Source organism: Emys orbicularis, chromosome 9 (genome assembly GCF_028017835.1).
Source record: "Emys orbicularis isolate rEmyOrb1 chromosome 9, rEmyOrb1.hap1, whole genome shotgun sequence".
Taxonomy (NCBI): domain Eukaryota; kingdom Metazoa; phylum Chordata; order Testudines; family Emydidae; genus Emys; species Emys orbicularis.
This window is the reverse complement of record NC_088691.1, coordinates 99,997,178-100,018,448: the sequence shown is the minus strand read 5'-3', so window position 1 is coordinate 100,018,448 and position 21,271 is coordinate 99,997,178. Positions and strand designations below refer to the sequence as shown.

The window sequence follows — 21,271 nt, the reverse complement described above, 5'->3', positions numbered from 1 at the left end:
CTGTGACGCTGCCCTCCAACACAGGGCTCTCCCCGGTTTTATTTTGGAGGATTCCTTCCCTTGGATGACTCAGAAATGTGGATCTGGAGCCTTTTTAAAATGGGGCTGTCACAGTTCAGGGCAACTGCATCTGTATCTCCCCCCTCCCCATGGTCCAGCAAGGGCATCCACTCTAGCCTCCCAGCTCCTTAGCTGTCCCCTCCCTCAAGGGAGAGAGACATGGGTCGCTGCCCCTGACTAGGGCTTTTCCCAGGCTACACAGTTCCCTACCTACACTGTGTTATTCCCAGCAAGCCAGACTGCCTGAATGGCCAGCCTCTGTGCTCTGCTTTCTCTTCAGGGGCTAGAAACTGCGTAATTGCCCAGTTACACGTTACCAGCCAGCTCTTTCTAATCAAGCACATTTATTCTTAAGGTGAAAGCATTACAGAGAAAACATATTAAAAGCAGTAAAAGAACCTCCCCACATGCTAATAAGCTTACCGGAGATCACCTGCAACCCCAACAAGGGCGCTGGCCGGTGATCCGTCCTTCAGACCTCATGTGGGGGTTTTTCCTGTGGTTACAAGTTCGCAACTGCTTTTGCTCAGAACGTGACTGCCCACAAATAGTTCATTCTTTCCTTTATACAGATGGGGCCTTTGATCTGGTCCACATGTTACAGGTGATCAGCAGACGAAGGTCCTTTCCTCAGGGCTGGGGTTTTGCCTAACTAGAGGGAGATACATTTGCATTCACCTCCCCTTAGAGATTCCTGCTTACAGGGCCAGTGCAAGGATGTTTCGCGCCCTAGGTGAAACTTCCACCTTGCGCCCTCCCCCTCCCCGAGCCCTGTGGCAGCTCTCCGCCCTGAGGTGCCCCCCCCGCAGCAGCTCCCCCCCCACGGCAGCTCCCCCCCTCCGCCCTGAGGTGCCCCCCCGTGGCAGCTCCCCACCCCCCCCAGGCCCAGGGAGCCGTGCGGCAGCTCCCCACCCCAGCTCACCTCTGCTCCGCCCCCTCTCCGAGCCCTGTGGCAGCTCCCCCCCCCCCGTGGCACCCCCACCGCGGCAGCTCCCCACCCCCCCCGCCCTGAGGCGCCTCCCCCGTGGCAGCTCCTCCCCGCCCCCGCCCGGGGAGCCGTACGGCAGCTCCCCACCCCAGCTTACCTCTGCTCCGTCCCCTCCCCGAGCCCTGCGGAAGCTCCCCACCCCCCCTCCGCCCTGAGGCACCCCCCCCACGGCAGCTCCCCTGCCCCCCCCAAGTTGCACACAATCCAACAATCACACATAAACGTTGCATTTTTAATACAATGGACTCCAAAGACACTTCAAGGTAATTCAGTTGGGTTTTTCAAAGATATTGCAGGAATCCTCACAGGGCCTTGTGCCTCATTTTGCGGCTTTCTGCTGGAGAGAGGGTATTTACAAGGGAGGCCCTAAGCAGGGGGAGGGCAGTTTTGCTGATCTCTGACCTTGGCAACAGCAGGATGGTTGCGTGTCCCCCCCCCCCCCATCCCTGCTTGCATCGGGAGGTCCTGCTGAACCTTCAACAAACTGAGCGTTCTGGACTAGTTGTTGAGCCTCAGAGTTAAATCTGCATCAGCAAAAACCAAAGCGTTCCAAAGCCCTTTGAATTCCAGCCCCTCCCCCTCTCCTTTCCTCAGACATCTCTTCCTTGGTAGCTGCAATGTCCCAGTGCAGGGAATCGTCTGGGAAACTCCAGGGCTTTCTGGGAAAACAGTCCTGTCTTGCCTACCCTTTCTAATGCACCAAACAAAGGGGCGAGACCCCCTTACAGACAAGCAGCTCTGCTTTCAGGCATTGCAAAGCAGCCAAAAAGGGCCCCCTTTCCTTTCCTTTTGTAAGGCTTCTTGAGTCACAGGGCCCTTCTTGGTGGGTATGGACAAGCACGCCCGGCTGGGTGTATCCGGGCGTGAGCAAACACGCCTGCATGTACAGCTGTGTGTGTGTGGAGCACGGGGGTGTCCTCCCCAGTCTGTGGGATAAGACATGAGAGGAGGCAACTGGGGCAGAGTGCCAAGGGGCGAGAGTGATGGATTCCCTGAGGTGGGAAATGGGAGCAGGGCCGATGGGGGGGGGGGGGGAAAGCCGGTACAAATTACCGGGGCCCGGCGGTCCAGAAGGGGGCCCGGGACCTGGTTTCTCCGGCTGTTTAGCCGGTCCACCCTTGCTGGGGGGGGCCCGAAAATTTTTTTCAACGGGGCCCGAACCCGCTCTCGGTGGCCCTGAATGGGAGGGTGCTGGTGAGACAGCAGGAAGGTGGGGGCGGGGCTATCATCTGTCAGTCACATCCATGGAGACCTGTTTGCTGAGCCTGCTCCTCCAGCAGCAGCTGTCGGGGCAGTGAATTCCCACTCCCTCCTGGGAGCAGTGGCACAAGGTGACCCACTGGGATGCTGCCCTTGGTGTCCCTCCCCCTTGGGCACAGTGGCTTCCTTGGCTTGTCATTCCTTTTAGATGCTACTCCCTACTCTTGCCCCAGGGAATCTGCCCCAGGAGGCTGCAGCCTGTCAGGGTGAAGGCAGTCCCAAGCCCAGCTGTGAATGGGCTGAGAGCGTGGGCAGAGGGACCGGCAGCTGGAATCGGGGCTGAACTCTGTGTTGGATGATGCCCTGGACTGAATCCCCCTCACCCCCCATGCCTTAGACTCCCCACAGGTCATGCTCAGTGAGTTCACTGCTACAGAACCTCCTGTGATGCCTCCAACAACTCTGAGCAGTCTCCTGCCCAGGTGCTGCCATAGAGTCACTGCACGCAGCATGGGCAGGAGCAGGCTGGTAGATGCTGCCCAGCCCCACCACCAACCAGTTGCTTCTGCCTCCTGCTAAGGGACGTGGCCATTGCCAGAGGCCAGAAATCAGAAGGCACCGACCAGTGCTCTGATCTGAGAGGCAGGATCCTGAACTGGAAGGACCAATGGTGGAGGATAGACTAGACCTCCTAATGGGTCTTCTCCAGCCCTAGCTCCTATGAACAGTCTGATCCAGTCTCTGCTCAGAAGTGGGCTGCCCGGTTCTATGGACCAGCAATCCGATGAGGTGACGGGAGCCGATGATGTAGAGGGAGCTGGTGCTGGAGCCATGTGTCCTTTGGGAGGGGTGCTGGAGCACTCACAAGGGGAATTCGCTGCCCATCCCCTCCCCAGCTGCCTGGTGAACTGAACTCTGGCACTGAGAGGACACAAACAAGGTGGGCCGCCATAGGGGCTCTGCTGCCTCCCGCCCTCACTCGCTCGCTCACACCAAATGTTCTCTGCACACTGGGAGCCGTGTTCCTGGCAACCAACTCTTCCCCCATCTGGTGTTTGTCTCCTTCCTGAAATACCTCACGCTGGGAGGCTAATGCTGAGGAGAGATTTAACTCCCAAGGGAACTGGGTCTCCTCTCCTCCCCACTCCACAGCACCTCAGTTATTAAACTGGAGGATAGAACGGACCCGGCTGGGGTCTGTCCTGTACACACTGCTGGGACTAGAAGGTGCCCTGTGATGGAGTGATAGCTCATGGTTTGGCCTTGTGTGGTGTCATGGATCCAGGGGCAAGGGCCCTTTTCACCCTCTGCTACCTCCAAAGCTCAGTCACTGACTGAACTCAACTGGCCCCTGTGGCTCTCTGGGGAATTCGCCTCTCAGAGCACTGGTCCCATGTTCTCAGCTGCATAACCCGTGTTCCGCACCCTCTGAAGTCAGAGCCACCACCTTGTTGGGGGTGGGCCTTGTAGCAACTGGTCTGAAAGGGAGTGAGGCCATCCTGGTAGGGGCAACCATGACGGAGGGAGGTTGAGAGGGCTTCTTAGTCACGGGTGCTGCCCAGGTGCAGCCAGAACCAGCCCAAACCTTCCAGTAAAGAGGCCTTCACCCTGCAGGGGCATGGGCAGGGCTGAGTCTATTCTGTTCTATACAAGTTCTTATGCCGTGCTTATCACCGTAGTATCTGTACCTTCTGGTCATGCACTGAGCGACATGACCAACATCAGTTGCGTGTTTGTTCCCTCATCCTCTCCCCAGGAAGAGAAGTTAGGGCAGCAGAGTGCTGTTATATCTCTCACACTCTCCCCCTCCCTTGTAGGTTTGTTAGAGAAGGCAGGTCAAAGAAATACACCATGCACTTAGAGCAGGAGATGGTGACTCTTGTGATGGGGCATAGTTCCTGGGAGGGGCGTTCATTCCAGTCTTGGGGCAGTGCTGGGGAGGCCTTTGTCTGGCTGGGGGCTGGGCAGGACTGATGGGGGTGGAGGGGCCATGATGGGGAGGGTTTCCCTCTACAAAGGGCTGGCAGGGAAGACCTGCTTATGGGGGAGTGGGAGGTTCTTTTGATCTTACTGAACATTTGTGTTGCAGTTCATGTGGCTACATGCAATTACCCATAGGCCTTTGCAGCGAGAGGAGAGAATGAAAGTAACAGTGATTGACTAATGGTCTGTCCAAGAAGCTGGATCTATCCAGGGAACCCTATAGACTCAGGTAGGTTCCACATGAGTCCTTGGGCTATTTTCAGGGGTCTGTTGCAACAGCTTTCCACAAATGACATACAGCATTCTAAAGCCAGGCCTACCAGCCCCCTGCATTTAAAAAAAATCAGGCCTGAAAAAATGACCAGATTGGCCCAATAAATAAATAAATAAACCCCAAAAAACCGAACAAACCCCAAACCCATCAGACTTTAAATCAATAAGCAACGTTGGGCTCTTTTCATTGCCTTCCCAGTTCGGCATCATGTTTTCAAGATTTTCTTCTCTGCACCCGGGGGGGCTAGCAACTTAAAAGCTGAGATTCTCCCCTGCTCATGTGACTCTGGGAGCTGGGGCTTTAAGAAACAAATCACCAATTGTGAGTAACCGGCCCCAGGAGCAGCCACTCCCCTCTCAGGGCCAACACAAGGCTGTGGCTCCGTGTCCCTCCCCCCCCAGGTGCCTCCGTGTTATGAAAATAAACGATGAGCTCCAGAGATGCCAAACATGCTGGGATGGGTTTCCAAGGCAACCGGAGTGTGTGAGCAGGAACAGCAGTGGAGAAGGCTGGTGTGGGGTTGCCATAGCGACAGGAAGAGCCAGCTTGGCTTTTCCAAACCTTGCTCCAGTTCCATCACCTCCTTCGGTGGCTGCAGGGCTGGGCCCCGCTGCTGGCCCACGTGGCTTTTGTCCCATCCCTGCTCGCCAGCAGCAGGGAGAGTTACCTGCGCAGGGAGTTGGGGGTAAGCGGCCAGCAGGCTGGCCATGCTCAATGGCAGAGAGGTCATGCCCCCCAGTCAGGACAGGGGAGGGAGCTGCTACTTCCCCACCTGCCTCAGCAATGGGACGCCCCACCCCATGCACCCACTGCCCTGCTCTCCCTTGCTATAGGAACTCTCAGCAGGCAGGACCTAGGCCCTAAGGCTGGGGGATCAGTGGGGTTCCCCTGCTCTAGGGGCCCACAACAGGACGGGACCTGGCTGCTCACAATGAAGGATCAATCGAGTGGCCGGCACCTTTAGAGAGGGGCTCACGGCTGCAGCCCTGCTCTAGGTGAGTAGTTCTGTCTCCGCGTGGCTCACCCTACACTCAGGGGGCCCATCCTCAGATTCCCTGTCTGTTTTTCCCCCCTCTGCCTCTGCAGTGGCTGAAGACCACGTCCCTATATGAATCCAACCCTAGGCCCACTGCACCTCGCCTCCTGCCATCCCTCTGCAAACACTGTCCCCTCACGCCCCCTGCTGGAGGCAGCCAGGAGTGCTTCCGCAATCGAGACTGCCATTAGTGCATTGCAGAGCAAAAATGTTCATTCATTCCTGCAGCCCCTCAGCCTGATCCCACGCACGGGGCGGGAGAAGGCACGGAAGTGTCCATGCCGGGAGTAGCAGTTGAGATCTATGTTCGCTGCACCAGCCCCCTACCCATCGCTCAGTCCCAGAACACCCCAGTGCTTGGGCCAGGTCCAATTTCCAATCGCTCCTGTGCTAAGCCTCCCACAGGAAAGGGTGGGAGTCCATACTCTGCTGCCCCCACACTGCGCCAGGAACGTGGGGTTTGTGGCCGCAGGAGTCACCCTCTCCCTCCGTACTGCTCCAGGGAGGCAGCTACGTTCCAGCCTTAGGTGCCCAGACGATGTTTGCAGTTGCAGGCGCTGTGGGGTTTTGAGACTCACCGCTGTGAGGAGGTGACTGAGTAGGCGGCTAGTAACGAGCAGGGCCCAGCAGCACCGGCACAGACCCAGGACATAAGAGCCAGAACCCATTGGGGAACTTCCTGGCCTCTTGCACCTGACTCATCGCTCCACCTGCGCAGTGTGCGCCCTTGTGGCTTGCACACTGCTCCCCAAGCTGCTGGGGTTAACCCCTTGTGGATCACACACTGCTCCCCAAGCTGCTGGGGTTAACCCCTTGTGGATCACACACTGCTCCCCAAGCTGCTGGGGTTAACCCCTTGTGGCTTGCACACTGCTCCCCAAGCTGCTGGGGTTAACCCCTTGTGGATCACACACTGCTCCCCAAGCTGCTGGGGTTAACCCCTTGTGGATCACACACTGCTCCCCAAGCTGCTGGGGTTAACCCCTTGTGGATCACACACTGCTCCCCAAGCTGCTGGGGTTAACCCCTTGTGGATCACACACTGCTCCCCAAGCTGCTGGGGTTTTATGGGCACAGTGGTGCTGCCTAGTGCCAGGGACTTCGCTGCTCTTGCCCTGGTACCGTTTGAAGCCCCTTCTCCCCCTCAGGCCTGGTAGAGGGGCACTACCCTGTCTATGGGGCTCCGGCAGATGGGACAGGTGTGGCTAGGCAGAGCCTCGTAGCAGCGGAAGCAGCAACAGACATGGCCGCAGCATAGCAGGACGCACTCGCGGGGCCGTGTCAGGCAGATGATGCAGGCGTCCTCCGACGCATCCTCCCCAGACTCAGTCGCCGTGTTCCCGCTGCCCCACAGGGCCTCGAACTCCCGCCGCTGCTCCTCCTGCTCCTGCTTCTGCCGGCGCTGCTGATAGGCCTGGCAGAGGGCGTACAGGATCACCGCCACGCCTGTCAAGCCGCACAGCACTGCCGCCCCCTTCCAGAAGCTGCTCACTGACTCCATCTCCGCCAGCAGTGTCTGCCAGTCCCCCAGGTGCAGGAAGTAGTTGGACCCATCAGCTGGGGGCTGCAGGTGGAGGGTCCCATCTGGGTGCATGGCCAGCTCCCCGATGCCAGTCAGGCTTGCCCCCACTCGCAGCATCTCCTCTGTCTCCAGCAGGCCCTTGGGCTTCTCCCCGCTCAGGTAGTGACTGATCAGGTCTTTGAAGCCGTGGGTTGGGTGCTGGAAGCGCTCATACACAGTCTCCAGGGGCAGCCGGACAGCCCGCAGAGGGCTCTCTACACTCACCCGTGTCACTGCCTCAGCACTGGGGGATGCCAGGGCAAAGGGCACCGTGTACACCTGCTCCGAAACCACCCGCTCACTTTCATTCCTGCAACCAATCAAGAGCGCAGCAGCTGAGCCGGTGGCTCAGAAACGGGCCTCCAAAGGCCCTAGATCCCTGGTCTGCCCTCACCCCACAGGCTAACCTTGCTCTCCTACCTTACTCCACTAGTGAGTGGCCCTGGGGCACAGTCTGTGGGCCTCTGATGTAGCTGAGTCCCCAGCCCAGGCAGAACGAATCCAAACCAACCCAGGCCTGCAGAGGACACTGCCTCCACTGCAAGAAGGGAATCTGCCATAGGTGCAGCTCTGCCATGCACCGCAGATCTGCTGGCCCCATGTGCTCCCCCACACTGCCTGCTGCTGGTGCCCCTCTCTTCCCAACTGTTAGCCCCTCCCTCCCTCCTGGGTCTGCCCCAATGTCCACTCACCAACTCCGGGCGAGGCTGTTCCAGATCAGTCGATGCTCCTTCAGAACTAGTTTCTGGATCACTCCCTGCAGCTCCTCATGGTGCTGGCTGGACAGAGCTGCTTTTGCTGGCAGGACAATCCCTATGGATAATGTGGAGGGGGTGTGATCTCTGCGAGGCAAACCCTGGTTCATGGAGCATCTCCAGCTCCCAGAGCTGTCTAGAATTCCCCCAGGGTCCCTGGGGCTATAATTCAGCACAGTCCTGTAGGAGACTAGGTTTGACTAGTGGGTTGGGAGAGCTATAGCTGCTTAACTAGGAGTCCCCCTCCCCCTCCAAAAATTCAACTGATTCAGCAAGGGGCGGTCTCCCCTCTGGGACCCAGGGAGGACATCCCAGGAGGTGTTTCTGAATGGCTACCCACATGTTGCTCTGCAGACTGTAATTCCCCAGTTACTAGTACTGAGATTCCAAACACACCAGGAGATGGCATGCTGCTGCTGTGAAAGTCGCTGAGAGATGAGCCCCAGTGCACCAAGCTGGATAAGTGTGCAGGGATCTTACCTTCTAAGGCAACATAATGCAGGCGCTGGCCACTGGTGGCAGATAGCAGGTCAGGCAGACCATCATCTACCTGAAGCTTCGGGGCCTCCTGCAGAAGGAGAAACCAGAAATGAGAGTGAGCCTCAGCCACTTTCAATCTCAATGAGCTGCTACTCAGCTCCTGCTGGGGGGAAACACCCACTCTGCCTATCCTGGTTGTGCCCCACCTTCAGAGGCCAGTGGGTACCTCCCTCTTCCCTGGAATGTCTTTGGCCCCCAGGCTTTGCACTGTGACATCGGTTCACGTAATCCACGTTACTCTGCAGGCCGTGGAAAGGTGGCACTAGATCAGCCCCTAGGAACAGGATGATTAGGGCATGTTGCAGGGGAATAGGGCCCCTTACTGGAGTCTCGTCTTTCCGTGAAGCTGACAGCCACCATCCAGCTCTAGCGCTTGCGTGGCTCTGCTGCGCTTAGCCACTGGCAGCGTCTCTGCCCGTACGATTCCCACATCAGACCCATCCCTGTGCAGCGGGCCCTGGGCCAGGCATAGCTGGTGAAGCATAGCGTGGCACAGACTCCTTTCCCAGATGTGCAGGTGGGTAGTGAGGAATCCTGCGAGCAGAACTGCAGAGGGGTCTAGACTGAGCGACCGGGGCAGACGTGACCTGCCAAATCCCACCGTACGGTCTGTCCATCCTTCTCTTTTAACAAGGAGACACAGCCCATGGGGACTATCACGCCCAGCAGGCCATACGCACTTCGGAGACTACAGGTCCCAGCATGCAGTGGCCAGCCCAACTCAAAACCAAGTTCTAGAAGGATACAAGTGCGCCAAGCCAGGCGAAGGCCACCGAGGTGTGCCAGAGACAGCGACGCAGAGCACCTGGCGGGATTCCCGGCACGGGGGTGCAAACAAGACGGCCAGAGCCAGGGCTATGCTGGCTGGTATCCCTGGAGGTGGAGCGCTGCAGGCTGGGATCTGTAGGCCCCGTGGCTGAGCCCTGCGGGGCGGGGAGCAGGGTCCCCCCCTTGCCCTGTTTGGGCACCTGGACACCTGTTAAGGCGGCCCTGGGCTGGGCAGCGTTTGGGGCGCGGGCAGGAGGGGAGGGCCAGGGAGCCCCAGGTACCTGGATCCGAGCCAGCGCTTTGGCCTTCTTCCTGTACAGGTAATAGAAGAGGCCGGAGAAGGCCAGGCTGGAGGCCAGGCACAGCAGCTCCCCGGAGGTGACGGGCAGGGCGTCCATGGTGCTGGGCAGGGGCGCCGCGACTGCAAGGAGAGCATACGGGGGGTTGCCCGTTAGCCTGGGGCTCCCACGTGGGGCTGGGCCCGGCGGACGGGGGGCGCCCCGGGGCCCCTTGCTGGGAGACTCACCCGGGCCTGGGAGGAACCGCCCCGCTTCCGACGCCCATTAGGGCTCCAAGGGCCAAGAGTCCAGGACCGGCTGGGAGCCACAGCCCCGCCGCGCTGCCCCCTGGGAGATGGAGTCCGGCCGCGCTCGGCTCCTGGGGGCCGCCGCGGTGCCGAGAGCTCGTGGAACTACAGCTCCCAGCGTGCACCGCGCCGCGCCCTAGGGGTGCTCGGAACTACTACTCCCGTCGAGCCTTGCGCCGGGCAGACCTCAAAGGGGCGTTGGGGAGGAAGAAACGTCGGGCCAAGGGCATGCGGCGCCGCTCCAGGGACTACGGCTCCCGTGAGGCACTGGGGCGAACGCGCTGGCCACGGCGCTATAGTATCGGGGGAGGAGGGGCACGCGGGGCGTCCGTCAGCGCTACGGGCCTGCAGCAGCCACGTTCTTAATACAGGGGCACAAAGGGCCGGTCCTGGGCGCTAGGGGGCGGGGCCAGGGGGAGGTTCAGACGTGCAGGAGGAGGGATAGCTTAGTGGGTTGACTAGTGGCCTACTAAACCCAGGGTTGTGAGTTCAATCCTTGAGGGGGAACTGGGGTAAAAATCTGTCTGGGGATTGGTCCTGGGGTTTGGATTAGATGACCTCCTGAGGTCCCTTCCAACCCTGATATTATATGCACGCTTTTCATAGCCAAATAACCATCTGTTTGTAATGATCCCTGACATCCAAACTTCTCCCAACTTCTCCCCTGCTGCCAGGGGTGGCTCCAGGCACCAGCGCAGCCGCAGCAAGCATGTGCCTGGGGCGGTAAGCCACAGAAGGTGGCAGTTGGGCGGCTTGGCTGCGGTTCTACGGTTGTGGCGGCAATTCGGCAGCACGTATGCCGAAGCCACGGGACTGGCAGATCACCTGCAGAAATGCTGCCAAATCTGTGTGACTGTGGACCGCTCACAGGCACAGCCACCGAAGGCTGCCTGACTGCTGTGCTTGGGGGCAGCAAAAAACATAGAGCTGCCCCTACCTGCTGCACACTAATCCCCCTTTGCACTCACATGCTGGTTTGCTCCACAGACTGGTTTGTTGTGGTAAATTGGCTGAGAAGTATTGATAATAATAATTAATGGAGATATCCTATCTCCTAGAACTGGAAGGGACCTTGAAAGGTCATCAAGTCCAGCCCCCTGCCTTCACTAGCAGGACCAAGTACTGATTTTGTCCCAGATCCCTAAGTGGCCCCCTCACGGATTGAGCTCACAACCCTGGGTTTAGCAGGCCAATGCTCAACCCACTGAGCTATCCCTCCTCCCTGTATTAGTGATATCGCAGGGGATGCTCAGAGCTGTGCAGCTTATACAGGCTTGGTTACTGTTGGGTTGTACCTGGCTGCCTGTGGTGGTGTGTTATTGTAGGGTTGCTCAGGGAACCTGGGCATATTGGTTTGTCAGAAGGGCAGCTTGTGTGCACTGGTCTTGAGTCGCTTATACAGATGACAGGATGTTTTTATTCCAATGCCCACTAGAGAACTGGTTCAACACGGAAGGAGTGGGGAGGTCTGAGAGGAGGAATGCCATTTATTAGAGCAGTGCCCGGCTGGCATTGAATGGCAGCACAGTCAGGGCTCTTCCTGAGTGGGCCACGAGCATACCTTCTATCACTGTTACCTTGTGGTAGCACCAAAAGGTACCAGCATGAACACACAGCCAAAGCATTTACAGTCTAAAATGAGCAACATGGGAAGGGGGAGAGAGACGGTTGGAGATCCTGTATTTAAACAGACAGAGCTGCATTAGCTCAACATAGATACATTTGGTTCCTAATTACATACATTAGGCCAGTGTTTTGACAAGTGGCCTCTGTGTTTGGATGCCCAGGCTGACGCACCTAAGGCCCAGATTCTACAATGGCGTCAGTGGGAATGTGGATGCTCACCGTCTTTGAAATTCAGGCCCAGGGGATGTCACGCTGCAGCATAGCCCGGCCAAGTTGTTCAAAAATCAAGAGTTAGGGCCCCAAAATCATGAGATTTTAATAAATATATAAATGGGGGGGGGTTGTTTTTGGAGCTTTTGGGGTCACATTTTCCAGTTTTTCCTCTGCAACCAGGAAGGGCTAGAAATTATCTTTGACATTCAAATTGAGATCCTAACATCATCCCGTGACTCCAGGAGCTGGGGTTTTAAGGAAATCTCCAAATGTTACAAATCTTGTATAATTGCAAGAGATGGGAACTCGGTTTGGCAGCCAAAGATCAGAGATGAAGGTGCCTGTTGAAAGGGGGCCAGGGCAGGCTCTAGGCCTCAGTAGGCAGTACATCACACCTTTGCATGATATTGTGTCTGATCTTGGCCAAAAGGCCAAGGAGAAACTGAGTTGGTGGCTAACATGGCAAATCTAGGGATTGTATGTGAAGGAACCGAGCTGCTCACTGGAGACTGGCATTTCTCAGCAGGCTTTGGTGTGGGTGAAACCTGTCCATGACCCCCTGCCCTTGAGCAAGTGACTCATGGCTGGGAGCAGCAGGGGAATAACAGAAGCACAGAGCTTGTCTCCACTGCAGAGTGAACTCAGGCTCTTCCTGAGGTGTTGCCCCAACCTCGCTCCTGTCCACACGCACAACCCTCTCACCTAGCTGGCCTATTCTGGGGTATTGGCTGAAGCCCAGCATGGGTGCAGGCTACCCCACTGGAGTCCTGATAGTCCTCCAGTGCCTTCCCACAGTTCTCCCAGTCTGCCCAGGACAGACAAGTTCTCCCCCAATTCCCTGGGAAGGAATCACGGAGCAGCTCAGCTCACTGCAGGGCTCAGAGCCATGGGATGTGCCCCTAGCAACACACGGAGGAGTGCAGCAGGACCGGTAGCTTGGGTAGGGCTTTGCAGTGGGGAGGTGTGACGGGGTCTGCTTACCCTGCACTAGCCCAGACAGGCTTAAGACTGTGGTATTGACAGCGGAAGTCCCGCCTCCCTGGTAAGACTGGGCATGCTCCAAGTGCTCTAGTAGTATAAAAGGAGGGAGACCAGCTCATTCTGGGCTGGAGGTTGCAGGGGAAGGACCTGCCTGGGAAGCTCTGGCAGCAGGCTAGCCACAGCCTCTGACTGCACCGGGAATCGAAGCCGTCCACGGCCCACCAGCACCCCGGCGACTGGAGGAAACCCTGGAGATGACTGGCCCTGCCGAACACAGAGGACCCGACATCTCATGGGAAACCCCAACACAGACTCTGGTAGGAAGTGACCCAGGGAGGGTGACGGAGTGGTACTTCCCACCCGGGGAAACTCAGCGTTTCGGTAGGACCCTGCCCCCCCTGAGTCAGTGGCAAGCCGCTATGCCATTGTTAGGGCCCTGGGTCGGGGCCCGGTGGAGTCGGGTGGGCCTGGGCCCCCCTACTGGGGCTGCCACACCCCATAAGGGGTGCCCCAACACTATAGACTCTGGCTGCTAGGTCCCGCGCCAAAGGGTGGCGCTATAGACTCTGACCGCTAGGCCCCGTGCCAAAGGGTGGCGCTATAGACTGTGACAGGCCACTCTGCCCTGACCCTAGGGGCATGGACCATCACATGAGGCTCACACCCAGTTAGGCTAGCCCAGGTGCGTATGCCCAGGTGCCAATCAGTTGAGTTAACCGCAGCGAATACCCACAGAATGGAGAAGCAGTGAGGTTGTTCCTGTACAAGTGGTGCCTGGGGAGAGGAAGGTGGGGGTTGGGTTACAGGCCCGGGTGTGTTCATAGCCAAAGAAGCTGGCATATGGGGAGGCCTCTGTCCCTCCCTTCTGCAGGAAGCCCAGCCCCCAGCGCTTCTGAGCCTGTTGGGGAGGCTGTGAGGAGGAGAGGATAAAAGCCGGAGGGTGGGATGGAGTTTTCAGAGCTTTCCTTTCATTTCCTTCTAGCATCTGAGAAATTCACCAGCCACTCACTAGCTCATTTACATGTAAAAATAACCTCTCCAACCCGCAGGTCACTTGGGTTCCACGGGCTGCAATGCTGGCAGGGGAAGCAGGCGTTTCTGGCGGCTTAGGGATGACTGACCTCCTGCCTCGTCTTCAGAGTCCGCTGTGGTTGGCCAAAGATAGGATTGAGTCCTTCCCCTCTGGCTCTTTGCTGCCTGGGCCTCCAGATCCTGGTGCTGCTGCTTCTCAGTTCAGGGCCCAGCTGGCACTTTGGTGCCATGCTGCAGTGGACCCACATGAAACAGCCCCACCTGGGGAATTGCTCTGGAGCACATGTCTTGGGGAGGTCTGGCAGCTGGTCCAGGGGATGCAGAGCTGGTGGAGCTGTTGCTCCCACAGTGGCTATGTGGCCTGCCCAACTCCAGCTGGTGATGCCACAGTATCCGCCTTCTTTCCAGCATGCCTGCAAGGCGTGGAACGGGGTGGGGGAGGGGCTTCTATTTGCTGCAGCTCCTGGGATCCTACTTCGTTCCCCATCCTGCAGCCCTTGCACTGTGGGATGGCCTGGGTGGGGCAGGGAGCCCTTTACCTTGAGGTCAGGCTCAGTAGTGCCAGAGGTGTTACTATCCAGCAGCCCCATGTGAAATGAGTAGAGGGTCCAGTCACATTGGCTCCTTGTTGGCCAGTGAGCGAGTGGGCAGTGGAGACTGCTCTCCCCTTGGGGGCGCAGGGGGAGCTGCATTGGCAGTGGGCAGTGTGAGGCCCAGGACTAGCTCCAGGCACCAGCGTACCAAGCAGGTGCCTGGGGCGGCCAATGAAGAGGGGGGTGGCACGGCCGGCCGTTCGGCGGTGGGGCCATCACTCCCTCTGGGAGCGAAGGACCTGCCACCGAATTGCCGCAGTAGAATGAAGTGGCGGTAGAGCTGCCGCCGATCGCGATCGCGGCTTGTGTGTGTGCGTGTGTGCGCTTGGGGCGGCAAAAACGCTAGAGCCGGCCCTAGTGAGGCCTACCCTGCTGCTGCCCCGGCAGGACCTGTGCTGTGGATACACGCTGCCTCGGTCTCCTGGGCTGTTGCTCTGGTTCGTTACACCACTGCTAAATGCCCTTGACAATTGTAAATAAAACAGCATGAAATGGACCCCAGCTCTTGGTGGCTGTGGTGGGAGACTTGCTGGTTTGGGGGGTGCATGTCCCCATGCTACCATGCGCTCGGGTGCATGCGGGCTCAGTGCTGGGGATGGGGTGGGCCCTGCTGTATGGGGGTGCCTGGCCCTTACTTGAATGGGGGTGCTTGGGGGAGAACTGACTCCATCAACAGAGGGTGAGGGGCTCCCATTGCTTTATTATGAGGGAGGGAGGGGTACAGATCTGCTAGGGAAATGGGGCCCATCTCCCTAGCAAATCAGCGTGACTCCACCCCATCTCCCTTAGGGAGCAGCTTCCCCTTGTGGGGGATAGGAATTGCCCTGTCACTCTGAGATTCAGCCCTGCCTATGTCACTCCTCTAGTTAGACGGGGGGTGAATATAGGAAGCCGGGGGGCTGATGGTGCCCCATACTGGGGCGGGGTTAGGATTGGTTGAATGACTTCACTTGTACATTTGCAGACTTGCTCATTTCTTTTTTTTTTTTTTTTTTTTTTTTTTTTTTTACATGTAACCTAATTTCCAGACTGTTCAAGATTGGTGTTTTTGGAGACCGTTCACAAAAGTCACCGCTAGATTTTCCAGTCTTAACTCCAGTTTAACAAAGTCCCCCCCAGCCCGGCCCCCCGGGAATTTCCTTACATTTTTTAAAAATGTAAGATGTGTTCAGTGCCAGGATCTCCCAAGGACCTCGCACGCTGCGGTCCCCAGACTCCGCCCCACCGCCAGTCTGTGTGTTCCCACTCCCCACAGAATCCACCCCTTCCCCTGGGGTAGTACCCTGCCCGGGGCTTATCCCCATCTACCCTGGGACTGTGCAGAGTTAAGAACAGAGCCTGGGGTGAAAGTGGAAACTGCTTTTAATCGTTAAATAAATCCATCAAGAACCACCCAAAGCTAGTCCAAGGCACCAGTCCCCACCATGACCAACCAATTAAAGCAAATGGGGAGTTTCTAAGCCAAGCTGGTTTTGGATTACAATGAGCCTAAGAAGGTTAAGAAAATGCCCCAGAAGCGAGAGCAGCTCACGGTCTGAAACTCCCAGCATTCAGACGCCTTGTCTGATCCCCCTCAAACGATCCAGGAAAAGCCTGCCTTGGCACACAGTTGGGTTAGTGGGAGGGAAGCTGGCAGGGGATCGGAGTTGGTTTAGAACAGGCGACTTGTTTCAGGGCTAATCCCGGGGAAGATCCCGTAGTCAGAAGGGATCCTCACGGGGTTAACTGCTGCTGTTCCATTTGGTTTAAAAAGATTAAAAATGCCTGTGGCCGTTCTCCCCCTGCCAGCCTGGCACTAGAGGGTGCTGGGCTGCTGCCCTTCAGACCCAAATTATGCCTCACCTCCCTGTGCCCAGAGTGGTGGTAGGGGAGCTGCACTGCTGCCCTCTGTGCCCTGAAGGGGTCCCATCTCCCTGCATCTCAGCCTGGCAACAGGGACACTGTGCTGCTGGGGGTGCTGTTATGCCCATCCCTGGGATGGCACCAGGCTCCGGAGGTTCTCTGCCCCATCCCACCCAGTGTTCCCATAACTGGCCTTGTCTACTCTAGCCCTTCCTTGCTGCAGTGCCAGGGCTGCCCCCTGGTGGGGTCACTGCTGGGAGCACTGGTACTGAGGGCGTCGTTGGGCATCTCAACCTGCTCTAGCAGAGTTAGATCACGCGGCGGTTATATCCCTGCCGACACCGGCACTCCCAGCATTGCTCTCGTTGGAGGAGCTGTACCCAGACTAGACCCACAGGGCGGGGCTGTAAGGAAAAGGCTGGTGTTGCCCATTGAAGGCTCTCTCAACCCATGCCCGGCTTGGGTGGGCAGGTCCCGATGACCCTCTGTTGGGGAGCTGGGGGAGGCGGGGCTGATTGACTGGCTGGAGTGGGGCTCGGGCAGGAGACCCTGGGCTGACACTCCTTGCAATGTGCAGTGGTGGCAGGTGCTGATAGTGGGGATGGGGTCAATGGTACAAGGGTGGAGCATGACCAAGGCGGGTGGGCTGGGTTCCAGGCTCCACCCAGCAGGGGGCGCAGGAAAACGCGGCTCCTACACTCCCTTCTGGAGCTCTGTCTGAGATGGGAGGAGCCTGCACAGGACAAGCCAGAGCAGAGAAGCTGAGGCCACTGGCTATTCCCGGAGATGTTCCCCACGTGTCCCCATCCAAGAGGCTGGGAGGGAGGGGGCATGGCTCTGGGACTCTACGTGGGGGCTCCTGCCTGCCTATGTCCTGGGGAAGTTGCTTGGTTGTGTATGTACAGATTCTCTGGCCCCCTCCCTGGCTGCACGCCTCCTTGCCCTGCGGCCCCTCTCTACCACACCTCACAGTGCTTGCCGGGGTTCATGGGCGAGCCCACCGGGCACTTAAAGTGCTCGACGAAATCCCTGGAGTTGCTGAGGGTGCCGATGACCCGGAACTTGTCTGGACTGTGTGGATCGGTGACCAGCCCCTCGTGCGAGCTTTCCGGCGTGCGCACAGAGCACCACACCTGTGCGAGGGACACAACAAGGACCAGGATTAGGGAGGCACAGCCCAACGCCCAGCCTCGCTCCCACACCCTCTTCTCGGCTAGTTTCCTGCCTTGGGCACCATGGTTCAAGGCTGCCCTGCACTGAGACAGGGAGTGAACCTCCCAGGGCAGCAGCAACCCCAAGGCTGCCCCATTGGGGAGGTGGTGAATGGAGCTAGGGGAAGATGGAGTGCTAGCTGGGAGTGGGCCTGACCCTTGGTATGGCTCTGCTGGGCCAGGATGTTCCCATCTGGCTTCTCTGAGGAGCTCATTTGGTTCTCTTCTCTTGGGTCTCAATACTATAGGCTTGGGCCTTTAAAAACCATGGCCCGTTGTTCCCAAAATGGAATAGCAGGGAGCTGTAGGTTAGCACTGAGGGGCACTGGCAGAGCTGTTGGAGGGTGGGGGGGCACGGAGGGGAGAGTCCACAACTGGAATAGCAGGGGACTGCAGGTCAACAGCAGTGAGGGACATCAGCAGAGCTGTGTGTGGGGAAGCCCAGGACTGGAGTAGCAGGGGGGGCTGCAGGCTGAGATTGAGGGGCATCAGCAGAGAACCTGTTTTCCCATCCCAGATCTGTACCTGTGCAAATCCTACAAAGAAGAGCTGGTTGTTGGTGAGCCCCACAGCAGGCAGGTGCTTCTCCTCTCCATTCTTCTGCAGCCAGGCTTTGTAGGCCTGCAGGGAACCAAGAAAGCATGCCGTGAAACAGCAGCAAACATAGTGATGCTCCCCTCAGAATTGGGGGGGCAGTGGGAATTGAACCCTGGCCTTAGGATCTGCTGCCCAACCCCGGCCTGAGGGGCAGGCTCATTGGGTTACTCACGTTGTATGCTGTCTTCAGGCCCCCGTTGTCTGCAATGTTCTCGCCCAGGGTCTGCTTGCCGTTGACGTGCTCTCCATTCACCATGTACTTGCTGTACTGTTCCATCATGCACTCGGTCCGGTTCTTAAAGGCCTCCAGGGAGGAGTTCTGCCACCAGGGACGCAGATTCCCCTCCTTGTCGTATTCTCGACCTGGAAGACAACCCGGTGCATGATAAATGGCCGGAGGAGGAGCTACCGGCAGCGACCGTTCTATCACCTGCACCTGGCTCTGGTGCCTTCTCCTCAAGCGGCCCGCTAGGGAGCTGAGCCACGACCCCCAGCACAGTCTCAGTTCCATCCCGAGTGGCCCCCAGCATGAAGGATGTTGCAAGCAGCCCAAAGGCTAAGGTAAGTTACAAGAGTCCATGTGATAGCTCAACAGGGGATCTTAAGCCTGCTGCCCATGAGTGGGGGTGTCTGGCAGGGGAGGGGCTGCTGAAATGGAGAGGGACATGAAAAGGGAAAAATCAGAGGCACAGACCCGTCAAGCTCAGGGTGGGGATGGAGCACCTGCTCTATGGGCGTCAGGAATCCTCCCTACCCATGGTGCCTCTGCGAGTGAGCAACAGGGAAAGGGCAGGATCATCTGCCAGGATCTTCTGCGGCCAGGATGGTGGCTGTGCAGCCTTGGAGACTGACGGCCTCATCTCTCCAGCAGGAGCTGCCTGGGCAGCAGCCGTATGAACTTTCCTCGACCTGCTGGGACCCCTCTAGAAGAGCAGCTCACACTTCGTGGCCTGCTCGGTCTTTGGCTTCTTCAGTTGCTAACAATGGGGTCAGCTGGCGCTGGTTGTGCTGGTGGCTTTTCTGTCTGGCAGGAACTGGCCAGGATCCCAGCTCACTTCACCTCGGCCACCAAAGAGTCCCGGATGACTTGCTCTTTCCCTGCCACCCTGGCCTGGCTATGTCCCAGCAGCCTTGAGGTGAAAGTCTCCATGCCCGTTCTCAATGTTCTGAGCCCGCAGGCCCCCTACCCTGATGGTGGTGCTCTCTGTACCCCTGTAAGTATGCGAACTCCACCTGCTTCTCAACCAGACCCCCAGGGAGCGAGTCTTGGCTTGGAGGCTCCAATCACCCCAAAGCTGCCTTTTGGGTTCCACCATTGGCCGTGGCCTAGCAACACTGCACAGCATGCAGAGAGAGGATGCAAACAAAACAAACACGAGTCCAGCTGGAGAAGGGGGAAGATCCCCCCAATAGCCACAAGGAGCAGTGTGGAGGGGGGGAACTGGGAATCGCCAGCCACTAGCCATGGCTCGAGATGCAGAGACATGGGTCCTCACCAAGCAGATGGAGCAGAAGCGAAAGCTGCACAGAGAAGCCTGGGGAGATGCCTGCAGGTGTCACCTGGGGAGACAGGAGGACAAACAAAATGGGGAGGAGAGCCAGCCAAAGGGAAAGGACATCTTGAGGGCTGTGAAGAAGCTAATGTGGGCAAGAGGTGTTGGCCGTGCTGCAAGAAGATGACGTGGCGAAGCACAGGATGGAATGGATGGCAAGGCCACTAGTGGCCCAGAGGAGAGCGATGTTGGGAGTCTTTGCAGGACATGTACAGGACAGAGGTGCTGGGCAGCTCCATGGTGCAGAGGACAGGATGAGGCTGCGGTGAAGAGGAGCTGGGAGCACTGTGCCGGGGGGAGGGGGGGATAGGGTCACCTCTCTATCCAGTATAAGGACTGTTTGGTTATGGTGTCCCTGAACGAAGTGTCCTTTCCAATAGTGGCCCTGGTGCATTCTTGGAATGGCAGGGTGTGTGCGTGAGACCAGGGAGCCGAGAGGGGAGCCTGACAGGCCAGCTGGGTCCTACCTTGGTCATCGAACGCATGCGTGAGCTCGTGCCCCATCACTACTCCGATGCCGCCAAAGTTGAGGGCCCTGGGTGAAGCCAAGAAGAAACCCGGTTTATTGTCTAGGTCCTTACCAAGGTCTGTACCCCGGTGGTATTGGAGCCTCCCTGATCACTGCTCAGGCAGCACAGTGAGTCAGCCCCATGCTGCGTTCCCAGTGCTCCCTGGTGCCCTTTCGATGAGCAGTCAATGCAGAGCGCTGGGGGCCTGGATGCCCAATGGAGGTGAGACTCCACTGACCGAAGCACGTGTCTAGCTAGGAAACCTGCTCAGGATGACTGCCCTTAACAATGCATTGCACTAGCAGGGCAGGCTTGGAGTAGATCCTTACCTAGAGTCCGTTAGCGTCACTATTGGGCAAAGCATAAACTCTGCCAAGCCAAGGACTGCAGTGCCAGCTTGCTGGGAGCCCAAGGTTGGCACCCAATGGGCATAAAATGGACCTGCCTTCAGCTGCCCTCATTGTTAACACCAAAGGCTGGCCTGTGGGGAAGGCTGCCAGTCCTAGCAATGGGCCTGGCCCTGCGGCTACAGCAGTGCAGGGTCAACCATTGGCCACCCTGCTGGGATGGTGACCCTTGCCCGGCCTCTTCCACAGCACTGGCGCTAAGGCCGCCCCCTTCTCTGACTCCCCGGGGGAAGGGCTGATGCAGGTCCTGCCCTCTCTTAAGGGTGAGAAGGGCAGTGAGCAGGCAGAGATGCTCATTACGCTGGACCAAGTGTCTTCCTGTGACTGCTCGCTCCACCCCGAGCCCACAGCCGCCATGGGCCAGGCTGCTTCCTAAGGGCCCGAGGGAATCGCTGAGGGCAGCAGTGAGTGCCAACCCCACTGGGATCCCAGGGCAGGAAGCTCCTCTCTGATCAGGGGTGGGTTTGGGACGGCAGGGAGTGGGGAATCCTCCATTAGTGCTTGGATGGCAGCAGCTCAGACCCAGAGCGTCTTTGCCTTGGAAGCTCCACTCCTTGCTCCCGGGACCAAGTGCTGCCCCTGTGTGAGAGCGGGGGTTGCCCAGGTCGGAGTATACCCAGGGATCTACACCTGCCAGTGGGTCTCATGCCCTCTCTTTCCCCAGTCGCTTCCTGCCACCCACACCGGCATGACCCGGCGAGAGCCCAGAGCACCGGACGCACTTGGGGTGGTTGCGGGCGTAGAAAGGAGCCTGCAGGATCCCAGCTGGAAAGACGATCCCGTTCTTGGTGGGCAGGTAATAGGCGTTGACGGTCTGCGGGGTCATGCTCCACCTAGGGAGAGTCCGACGTGTTAGGCAGCATCTCCCCCTGCACCTGGCACCCTGCTAGCAAAAGACCAGGGCAGGCCCCAGCAGGACGAGCAGCCAGCCATATACGGGGAAGCTCCTCTCCAAA

At 58.2% G+C, this 21,271-nt stretch overlaps 2 protein-coding genes across 2 annotated transcripts in view; both read right to left on the bottom strand.

Moving 5' to 3' along the window:
• Positions 1–6,466: 6,466 nt before the first annotated feature.
• Positions 6,467–9,563, bottom strand: LOC135884024 (mitochondrial ubiquitin ligase activator of nfkb 1-A-like). Its single transcript, XM_065411314.1, has 4 exons — positions 9,447–9,563; positions 8,338–8,425; positions 7,795–7,915; positions 6,467–7,412 (listed from the first exon to the last, which is right to left on the bottom strand). The coding sequence occupies exons 1-4, from the start codon at positions 9,561–9,563 to the stop codon at positions 6,686–6,688; spliced, it is 1,053 nt and encodes a 350-aa protein (XP_065267386.1). The 3' UTR covers positions 6,467–6,685.
• Positions 9,564–15,540: 5,977 nt separating this feature from the next.
• Positions 15,541–21,271, bottom strand: part of ECE2 (endothelin converting enzyme 2) — a 29,293-nt gene continuing 23,562 nt past the window's right edge. Inside the window, exons 15-19 of the mRNA XM_065411207.1 lie at positions 21,038–21,148; positions 19,867–19,934; positions 18,019–18,209; positions 17,775–17,870; positions 15,541–17,171 (exon numbers count right to left, since the gene is read on the bottom strand). Coding sequence (XP_065267279.1) covers positions 16,995–17,171; positions 17,775–17,870; positions 18,019–18,209; positions 19,867–19,934; positions 21,038–21,148 — 643 coding nt within the window. The 3' untranslated portion in view covers positions 15,541–16,994. The remainder of the gene's footprint in view (positions 17,172–17,774; positions 17,871–18,018; positions 18,210–19,866; positions 19,935–21,037; positions 21,149–21,271) is intronic.